The sequence below is a fragment of the Barbus barbus genome (genome assembly GCF_936440315.1).
Source record: "Barbus barbus genome assembly, chromosome: 40".
In the NCBI taxonomy this organism is placed as follows: Eukaryota; Metazoa; Chordata; class Actinopteri; order Cypriniformes; family Cyprinidae; genus Barbus; species Barbus barbus.
This window is the reverse complement of record NC_136718.1, coordinates 16,720,967-16,732,145: the sequence shown is the minus strand read 5'-3', so window position 1 is coordinate 16,732,145 and position 11,179 is coordinate 16,720,967. Positions and strand designations below refer to the sequence as shown.

General features: G+C 35.7%; 1 protein-coding gene across 4 annotated transcripts; it reads right to left on the bottom strand.

Moving 5' to 3' along the window:
- Positions 1 to 3,410: 3,410 nt before the first annotated feature.
- Positions 3,411 to 10,750, bottom strand: LOC306859857 (myosin light polypeptide 6; the record flags this gene model as incomplete). Of its 4 annotated transcripts, XM_079401225.1 has the most annotated exons (7): positions 3,416 to 3,958; positions 5,010 to 5,050; positions 5,291 to 5,368; positions 5,526 to 5,699; positions 6,584 to 6,727; positions 8,615 to 8,642; positions 9,142 to 9,228. In XM_079401225.1, the coding sequence occupies 6 exons, from the start codon at positions 9,142 to 9,144 to the stop codon at positions 5,022 to 5,024; spliced, it is 456 nt and encodes a 151-aa protein (XP_079257351.1). In that variant the 3' UTR covers positions 3,416 to 3,958; positions 5,010 to 5,021. The 4 variants fall into 4 exon arrangements, with proteins under 4 accessions (XP_079257353.1, XP_079257351.1, XP_079257350.1 ...); XM_079401227.1 differs by lacking the exons at positions 5,010 to 5,050; positions 8,615 to 8,642; positions 9,142 to 9,228 and adding exons at positions 8,391 to 8,418; positions 10,574 to 10,750 and having other exon boundaries at positions 3,411 to 3,958; XM_079401224.1 differs by lacking the exon at positions 5,010 to 5,050 and having other exon boundaries at positions 9,142 to 9,406.
- Positions 10,751 to 11,179: the final 429 nt, after the last annotated feature.

Genomic DNA, 11,179 nt, shown 5'->3' with positions numbered 1-11,179 from the left:
TACACTCGTGACAAGGAAGTATACATTTTATATCATATCAGCATTATGTTACATAATTATTTATACAGAAATAGTAGATTTATTGATTTTAAAAATCATTTTTTGCCATTAAAAGAGTATATATTTCAAATGTAATATTTCTACAACACATTTAAGAAAAGGAACATGGTGGTCAATACACTTTCACAGTAGTCAATGAGTTTGTATGTATTATATTTTAAAATATGTTTATAGAAGTTACAAATTTATAGATCAGGCTCTATACATTTTCCTCTGATATTGAAGCTCAGTAAGGTAAAAAAGGCCAAAGGTTTGAATGATAAATCTGAAAAAATTGCATCCCTAAACATTTGAAATTTACTGTAATTTTAGTACAGATTCATGACCTTGTATTGACACATTTTTACAGAAATACAGTATGAAGGAGTTGTTGATCTAAGTCAAGCCATGTGCAAATACACTGAAACAAATATACAAATAACATGTCAAAACATCCAAAACATTCCCTATTCATAAACAATTCAATAAATAATATTCAAATATCTCTGCCTCATTTTTATGTAACATTTGTACAGCTGAGTATACAAAACTTTGCATGTTAAGTGGTTTGAAATTAATGCAAACATTTTCCACTTTTCTTATAAAATGATTTATACAGAGATTGCCGATTTATTTCCACTGAGAAAGTAGGCAAGTAAAATTCTATGTTATATATAAAGCGCAACATTGCATTCAAGAGAAGGAACATTGTGATCAATACACTTTCACAGCGATCGATATTATGTTTTCAAAGTATTCATAGAAAAAAATCAAGCTCTGTATATTTTCCTGTGATACCAAGCCCAGTAAGTTTGCTATTTTAGGACAAATCCGAAGTAATAAAAAGGTTAAATGTTTGAAATGACTGAATGATAATTCTGACAATAATGTGTCCTTAAACGTTTTAAATGCAAACTAAATTTAAACTTTAAATTGTAATTTAACTCAATTTTAAATTTTAATACAGATTCATAAGTTATATTGAAAAAATATTTATGAGAAATACAGCATTATTGATACAAGTCAAGCCATGTGCAAATAAAGTGATACAAATAACCTCAAAACATCAAAAACATTCCCTATTCATAAATGGTTCAATAATAAATAATCTAATATTTCTCCCTCATTTTTATACATTTGTACAGCTGACGATACAAAAACCTTGCAACATGTTTACTAAAATAACATTATATATAAATATAGCAAACATTATTTTTGTCATGCATGTTCTCTACTATGAACATTTAAGAAAAAAATGTTTACCAGACAGTATTTCTAATGAAAATTCAGTGCCTTGGAGAGAGAGAGAGAGAGAGAGAAAAGAAAAGAAAAACAAGAACAACGACGTGAACAATAGGATTCTACCTGTGCATATCAGAGCTAAAACGAAGAGAGAATACTTTAATTAAAAGCGAGAGGTAATGACATTCCAGCCTTAAGGCTTTGGTGAATCTGCAGCCTGTGGGAATATCTGGGGGATCTCAGCGTGTCCGTGGCCAGCCTCCTCGCGCTGTCCTGCCAGATTCCAGTTGAAAGTTAATTGGACGGGGAGAGGTCTGAGGCGGCCTGCGCTGAGGCCCATTAGTGATTCCCCTGTCGAATGCAGAGCCACGAGGATCACAGACTCACAAATAGGCAGATTAAAATAATCAATACACTTCACTTGCCTCTAACACATTCGCACAAGTGAGCACAGAAACAGACCTGCATGCACATCCACACACATCCACGCAAAATGAATTCAGTAATTAGTGGAGGACCTATTCACCGCTGGTGTATGATACTTGGCTCTCTGGATCTCGCTTGGAGAGTGTATGTGCCGTCTAATGAGGGGGGAATAGTTCTGACTGCTGCCGAGCGGAGAGAAAGAAAAGGTCAGTGAGCTGTTGATGGGCTCCTCTCGGCACACAATGCATCATGGGGTATTTCAGCGCACCCAAACAAACCCTCAGATTACATCTTATGTGATGTTTTTACCTATATAAAAAAAATGTATGCAGTAATACAGACAGACTCTTGAAAAGCCTGTACGAATGTCATTTTACAAATAAATATAGGGTCATTAGAAGACAGCATAAAAAAAAACAATACTAATTTTTTAAATAATTTCATCTTTTCCATTTTAATGTATTTTAAGATCTAATTTTTTCCTGTGATGGCAAAGCTCAATTCTCAGCATCATTACTGCAATCTTCAGTGTCACATGATCCTTCAGAAATCATTCTTATATAATCTGATCAAGAAACATTTTTATTAGTGCTCAATGATTAGTCAATGAGAAAGTCAAATGATTAATCACAATTAATTGCATCCAAAATAAAAGTTTTTGTTTACATAATATATGGGTGTGTACTGTGTATATTTATTATGTATATATAAATACACATCCATGTATATATTTCAGAAATATGTTACGTTTATATATTACATTTATATAAATTATATGAATATTAATGTAGACATGTAAATACATGCAAATATTTTTAAAATATATACTGTGTGTATATAAATATACATAGAACACATATTATGCAAACAAAAACTTTTTGTATGCGATTAATCACAATTAACCATTTGACAGCACTAATTTTTAATGTTATCAATATTGAAAAGAGTTGTCCTGCTTAATATTTTTATGGAAACCATGATATCTATATATTTTTTTCTGGATTCTTTGAAAGTGTTTATTTAACAGCATATATATGTCTATATATATATATATATATATATTTTTTTTTTTGGTAAAAACGTTCCAAGTGACTTTTAATCAATTTAATATTTGAATAAAAATACTAATATAAAGTATATAATAATCTATTAACGGTATTAGATATTCATATAGGTGTGCATATGTTTATTGTAATAATTAAAAATACAAAAAGTAATTTGTTATTCTTCAAATTTCCATTGAAATTCTTTTAAATAACAGCTAAAAATGATCTGAACATGAAAAAACAGGTTTGCCTGTTTTTTTTACCCACTACGCCTGTCTGCCTGAGATTTGCCCTTATAAGCAATTGAGACAAATTAGTCCCAAAGACACTAAACATCTTAGTGCCAACAACATTTACCTTTAATTAAAATCACTGACCTGAAACCAAATAGTGATCATTTGAACTGCATTAGTACAACTGCAAAAGAAGTTCAGCAATTTGCTCTAATTTCACTTCAGAAAGCTTGGTTTTTACAATTAACCACAATCAAAGCAACTGGGGGTGGGGAGTTCAGCTTTTAACAAGTGTAAAAACACTGCCATCTATCTGCAAACAGTTCAACTGGACTCAAAGCTCATATTCCTTCAATTTACAACTTTTTTTTTTACACTTTCCAAAACAAGACTCTTGAAGAATCTGAAATAAAGAAAAACAAATAGTTTCTGTTTAAAATGTACTTTATTGGACAGTGAGAACATTCCAAATTGATTAAAATGTTATTGCATTTTCGATCCATAATTTCTCAATTTGAAAAAGGTAACTTATTCTGAAAAGGCCAGAAATAAATGCCTGGCCAGACACAACATTTCTACTACAGCACAGTCCAGCAGAGATGCCTGAGGATACACTGGATATTGCATACACACTGCTAATGTGCTGTATTGAGAGGTTTTATTGCAGACCAGTCAGCACACAAGAGATCTTTTTCATATCGCTATATGGTTTGAATACCACAGGACAGGAGGTGGACCTCTTGGGGAGTCAAATGGGAACTTAAAGAAGATAAAGGCACTTCTAATAATAATACCCAAATGAGTGCAAACACAAGCGAAGGACTGGAGCTATTAAGCAAATGAAGGTGACGGAATGAATAGGAAGAAAAAAAATAATAAAATACATACAAAAGAAATTATTACATAGAAAATAAGACAAACAAATGAGTTGTAGTCTTTATCTTCAACCGCTCATGACCATACGGACGAGTTCTGTAGAAGAAAAAAAAAAAGAAAAAAAAAGTTAGTTTCCAATTTGTGCCAAAAAGGGAATCGACCCCAACTACAGCATGGATCGTCAAAAAATATATACTTTATGAAAAATAAAAAAGTTCTAGTGCCACAATCCAAATTCTTTTAAAACAAGGATGTTTATAAATAATAAAATAAATATTTAAAAAGTATATACAAGTTATTATTTTATGATAAAATAGACAAGTGCTCTTCACACAACCTCATCAACCCTTCAAAAACTGCATTTTAGCCTGCAACATTTGCTGTAGTTGGAAGCCGTTCCCCAGTTCTACTCGTTCATAAGTGTTGAGAAACAGGGAGAGAGCAAGATCATGGCTAGCTCTTACTAAACCACAGCTCAAAGACTTAACCAGGTCTAGGATTCAAGAAAATGTTAAAGAAGCTCCTTCTGGTTTTCCTCTACAGGGCAAGAGTGGAAACAGTTTTATAGCACAGCTACAGTAATGAGAGATTGTAGAGCTGAGCTATGGATCAGCCTCCATCAGGAAAAAGGAGAGAAAGATCAGCAAAAACAGCCAAATCACTGCAATTTGATTGGTTAGTTAATAATGAAAGCAACCGCACTGCTTGGTGAGCACAGGGAAGAGTGTGCCGATACTGGAAGACAAATCTTAAGACTGCTTTTAAAAGCAATACACCCTGTTATGCTATATCCCTTGACATGCGCTCAAGTCTGAAGCAGTGCAGTCGCCCTTTGCCTCCGAGAGCCGTCACAGGGACGGCCACATGCAGAGAGCATGCTGCAGCCAGGGGCCAAAGGAAAGGCTGCTGCAGAGATAGGGAAGAGTCCAACCATGTCAAAACCTTCAAACTACATCCAACCAGGCTCTCTAGCTCTAGACGTTACATGAGGCACAGCTGCCCTGTGAATGACTACATTTTTTGAAAGAGGCAACGTAATAAGGTGTTGACTATGCAATCATGTGCGTCTGAGAGCTTTAAAGAAAAAGCCAGGATGGATTGTTGCTTCACGTGTTATAAATGTTGAGGGCAGGAGGTAGACGTATACCCGAGACATCTCTCAGCCAGACATGATGTGGCGAACAAAGGCTGTGGAAGATCAGTTACAGTTATGGCATGCTTTCAAGATCTGATTCTCGCAAAAAGAACTTAACTTTTCCATTGTGGTACATAAACATAATACATCCATTCAATCCCCAGCACAAAGTTGTATTTCGTTTTAAAATGTACTGTTTTTAACAACCTTCTACAGACAAAAACTAGGCTCATAGAAACGCAAGTGTTCTCATGATAAACCTATATGCATAATAATCAAACTCAATTGTTTACCTTCGTAATTGATGCAACCATTAGCATCTTCGTGTCCAGCTAGAAGCGTTTCTACCTCCTCTTCGGTCATCTTCTCTCCTATAAAATAAATAAACCCATGCACAAATGTTTTGCAAATAGAGAACTACATGTACACCATATTTGAAAAGTTCACTTTCAACCGTTTCTACAATCATTGGCCTAGAAGTGGAGGAGTGGGCTATAAATATTTCCTCAGGAGACCAGGCCGACTTACCCAGTGTGGTGAGAACATGGCGGAGCTCAGCACCCATGACTGTGCCGTTGCCTTCCTTGTCAAATACTCTAAGCCCCTCCACAAAGTCCTCAAACGTGCCCTGGTCTTTGTTCTTAGCAATGGCCTGGAGCATGGGCAGGAACTGTTCAAAGTCCAGCAATTTATGGTTCATTTCTGAGGAACAAAGTCTTTAATCAGACAAGATAGCATTTATGTCCATATTATACAGAAAGAGAGAACTACTATAATTATCGTAGTTGATCAAGGTATTACTACTTGTACAAATACAGGGCTCAACAATAATGATGGGCTAGAGTGAAAGAGTTTCAGGTCAGCTGATATAACAGCACAGTGCTGTTGTCACTATCTGTTTTTATGAATTTAAATAAAACTTTACACCTTTTTTCAATAGTTCAGCGTTCCGCTTTACAAAAACTTAATTAATGGACTGGAGTCATGCAGATTATTGTGATGTTTTTATGAGCTGTTTGGACTCTCATTCTGATGGCACCCATTCACTGCAGAGGATTCATTGGCGAGTAAGGGATGGATTGATAAATTTTCCAAATCTTTTCCAATGAATCTTCAATGGGTTAGAGTAAATATAGCAAATTTTTTTTTTGAGTGAACTATTCCTATTATGTTATGATGCATTTGAGCATTTGTTACAAATGCTGCTGGTGCAGTCGTTAGAGAATATAATAGTTTTAATGGTGTTAAATATTCTAAATTGTTTCATATTTTGCACCATAAGCCATTACTGAAAATAAACAAAGAAATGTAATATTTAAATGGTATAAAACTTTTTTGGTAAAGAAACCCTTTTAAAAGTCTAATCATTTTATTACATTAATATATGCTGCTAAATATAAACTTTATATTTTTGTTGTGAGGTCAGTAAAAATATTGGCAAGGCAAGCACAAATCTGAACAACCAGCTAAAAATCTGTACTGTTGAGCCCTGAAATATCTTATTCTGTAAATACAGATAAAGATAAGATATGATATTAAGGCAATGATTATACAGGTCAGCCATTATGCATAGTGTCTTGTCCTACCTTCTGCCTTTGGGTTGCCCAGGACTTTGAGCACCTCGGCATTGACGGGATTTTGGCCCAGCGCGCGCATCACATCCCCACACTGACTGTAGGTGATCTTCCCATCTCCCGTCCGGTCAAACAGGAGGAAGGCTTCTTTAAATTCTGCACAGATCATTAAAAAAAAAAAAAAAGTTATTGAAACAAAATCCTGGGAAACAGACAGAGGGCAGGAAAAGAAAAGGACAAAATACATGCATGATTTAAAAAAAAAAAAAAAAAAAAAAATGAAATGAACAAGAATGACAAATAAGGATGGTTGATTTTAGTAAACAAGAAAAATAGGACAAGATATATTATGCCTTTCATTGTAAAGATGTAATGACAGGCCATTCCTTTAAAGAGTCTGACTTAATTTAAAGAGCCCAGTGGATCAGCACAAAGAGAAATACTGCACCAGCTATCAATATTAATGCCACTCTAGGCTATTTTCTGCGGTCTCTATTCAGGCTAGATGAGGCAAGCTTTCCTATAGCTCAAATGGTAGAGCATGGCGCTAGCAACGCCAAGATCATGGGTTCGATTCCCAGGGAAAGCAAGAGCTGTTAAAAATGTATAAACTGTAACTTCAATGCAATGTAAGTCGCTTTGGATAAAAGCGTCTGCTAAATGCGTAAATGTAAGTGACCACAGAAATCTTATCAATCCACCTTAAGTCATTATATACCTCAGTACTCAGAGACCTTTTGATCCGAGTTAAAAAGCTAGTGAAATATTCAAACACACCAAATAACTATTTAAGCTGAACTTCAGGCAAGAGTCAAGATTCTCAGGCAAGATTCTTCTTATTTTATTAACTGAATGTGGTGTGTGTGTGTGTGTGTGTGTATGTATGTATATACATACATACATACATACATATATATATATATATAAATAAAAGTGTGATGTTTCCTGAATTTGACTGATTAGACATAGTTTTTAAATAATTAAAACTATAAAAAATTACAACATAAATTCGGGAAAAAACTAAAATGGTCTCCACATATTCCATTTATATTATTTTTTTTTTTTAAATAATAAAACAACACTAAAACATAACCCTAGAGCCTAAGCTTCCATTATTGAGTGTTTAAACTGTTAAACCGCATGTAGTTATAAATAAACAATTCTTTTGACTCCAAGCCAGAGTTCGCCGAAAGAACTGAATGTTATCCTTTAGGACAGGCCTTTCCACAAAAAAAAAAAAAAAAACTCCCATCCCTGTAATGCTTTTCCTGCTCATTGGAATGTGGCTGTTCCCTTGCATGCCTTAATTTGAGCCTTTAACCATATATGGTATGAGGGGAAAACGGGAGAGTGAGCAGTATTATGTCAACCTCCTTTGCTTAAACAAACAAGAGCAAAGATGAACCAAAATGGCCATTTCCCAAAGAAAGCTCACGTGACTGCTAGTAACACAGATTATAACTCCAATATTATAGTTTCAGAGCTGATATTTAGATGTTTAACACGGCAAGACTTTTGTTAGCACTGCAGTCTTTTGTTAGCAGTTTCAACACTTCCTGACTCAGACACACCCTCTACAGATATGACTGTCCATGCTACAGAAGAAACACATTATCTGATAGGCCTGCGCTACAAAAATTCATTTCTACTTTTCAAACAAACCAAATGATGATTCTTGCAGTTCATTTGTTAATTACTAAATGCACTTCAAATGAAGGAGGCAGGTGAGGTGCTATCAGACACGCAAACAGCAGCTTGTTGTCCTTAACACCATGCAAACTAAATCACATCAGAACAGAAAAGTTTTCAGTGCACTCACCGTGTATTTGCTCCAGGTTAAACTCAATCTGGAGGTGACATACAACAGTGACAAAGGAAAACAATACAAAGGTAAGGAAAGAAAGCAGGAGGAATGCGGGGGCAGAGGAACAGATAAGCAGAATAACATGGACGGGATGATGAAAACAGGCTGTCTAGCAAGAAATGCAACACATACAGAGTAACAGAAACAGTAACATGCATCTGGACTAGACACAAACTCACCAAGAATCTGGTCCTCGCTGAAGTCAGACTGTTTGAGACAGAGCGACATTCAATGAATATGAAATGATGCAAGATAGCAAAGCTGTGAATCAGATGGGATTTCTAATAACACATTTATGGTCCAAAAAATCCGTCTGGGTAAGTATTTTAGGCCGCACGAAAAAGTTAAGTTTTCTATCCTTGACTAAAACTGACCAGCTAACGTTAATACTGTCCGCTAACTCACAGCCGTGCTACCGGGTGACAGATAGGCTAAAACACAATCTTTTAATGAATGTAAGTTAGCTATCATAGTCTTGGGTTTCTGTAAAAGAATTTCAGGAACATTTTATAAAGGTTTAGTCACTTTCTTGCGTGCTAAAAGGCGTAAAACTCGGTTAGCTAGCATGAAAGGCTAACGACAGATTCTTAGCACTAAGCGTGTAACTTATATAGTTACCAGACCATACACTTAGTAATGTTTAACGTTATTTAGAAAAGTTCTACTGAAACCTAATTTCAAATTAAACGTTTATCAATATGCCTACCATCTCTGCAGTGGCTTGTTTTCCGGGTGTGTGTGTGTTGCGGCGGGAGTGTGAGATGACTCGCGCTAGCGCTGCTGAGTTATGAAGGCTAGCGATATCCGATTCATGAACGAATCATTTCTCTGAGTCGAATCTTTTCAGAGAATTAGCTGAACCGCTTTACTAATATGAATAAACGATTCGTTCGCGGTTGTGGAGTCAACAACTTATTGAACCGAGACCATATTTACGTGTCTGATTCGTAATGAATTAACTTATAATAGGGGCATTCAAATCTGATTCACAATAAAATCACCAATCTGACACTGAAGTGACATTAGGTTGATTCATGGCTGCAACAGACTGAACTGAACTGAATTTCTAAGATAATTATATTAATAATTAAGTAGGCCTATTAAGAATATTAAATGGAATGTGGAACCGCGGGATACGTCATGACGTAAAGAATCACCGAATCACTTTGTTAAAAATAGATTCTTGAAAACGAACTGTTCGAAAGAACCGATTCGCGGGAATGATTCAGACTTTGGAGTATTCTCGTTACACACAAAGAGTGACATAGGTGCACAGACACACTACCACCGCAGATCACTATAACGTAATGATTGACTGCACATAATTGGCAAAACGTGTGAATTCAATAATGATGATTTGTAAGTTTGTACAGCCATGCGATTAAGCATTTGTTTGTAAAGTCGAATTGTGTACTTCAGTGCTGCATTGCTAAGCACATGGAGGTGTAGGCTCTATATTCAAATAAGGATAGGCTCTGTGATTTGTAGAAATAACAAATAAAATGTCTAATGACAATTCATCAAAGACAGGATATATAAGTAGGCTATACATGTTAAATTCCTTCACAAAACCCATTGTTTTTATGCTTATCGGCAATCAATTATGAATGGATTGGTCTGTTGGTTTCAACCTAGATTTGAGAATAAGGTATATAAAAAAGAAGAATATAAATTATTTAGTACATTTAAATAAAATCGAAGGTGACAGTAATGCGGCTGTCACTATAGTGTGGACCAGCAACATCAGTGCCCCATTTCTCAATCCTGATATAGCTCTAGTATTCTCTTAAGATTTGAGGTCTGGGTTGACACAGTTTTCCGTGTGCAATGCTTAGGTAATCAGAAGCTGCATAAAAACATATTACACTGATGTTTTATTCACAACTAGCTAATATTAAATTCGGATCTGATACTTGTGTTGCTGTGTGTTAGTATGTTGCCATACAGAAAATATGAATTTCTATTCTTGATAAGTGCACATCAAGTTATTCATATGAAGGTTTTTGGTCCATTTTGATCCACATTCCATCTCTGCTACATTTCCCGTTGCTATTTTAGTAGCAATGCATAGAAGAGCTGTTGCCATAGTAATGAAAAATAAGCAATTCTAAACGCTCTGTTGCAGGACCGTCACTTACCTCTAATGTGCTGGGGTCAAAGGGGGAATCAGAGGGGCGCAGCATCCGCGGTTTCAACTCAGGAGTTGGTTTTGGGGGTGAAGGTGTTGTGGCAGGGCAAGGAAATGGTGGTCCGTGCCTTGGTAACGTTCCCCCTGATGGAGACTTTTTAATTGACGGTTCTCGTTTTGGTGCCATCTTTAGACCTTGAAATGTGTCCTTCCTCCCTGTCCACTGCTTTGCAAAAAATCAAGGAAAAAGCTCTGTCAGATGAATTGCATGTGTGTCCTCTGATAGTAGAAAAAGAGAGAGGAATGAACAGGAGAAGCAAGCAGCTAGCAGGAATAATCTAGGATGAATTCATGCAGTGGATGTGCATGCAGTGAGAGTGTGCGTAGGAGTGCCGTCTCACTGAGTCTGTTTCACTCTCTCCGCTTGTATTTATATGTAGGTCAGAATCGTGTTCATTTGTGGGTGTTAGGGTGTTTGTGTCACTGACAGACAGCAGTATCAGTATAAAAGAACCACGTCAAGACCTCTGTGTGTGTGTTTGTGGAAGAGCTAGATCTGATATACGGTTATTTATAGGTATTTCTATTTTTATTCTCTTCCTTTCATCTCTGGGAA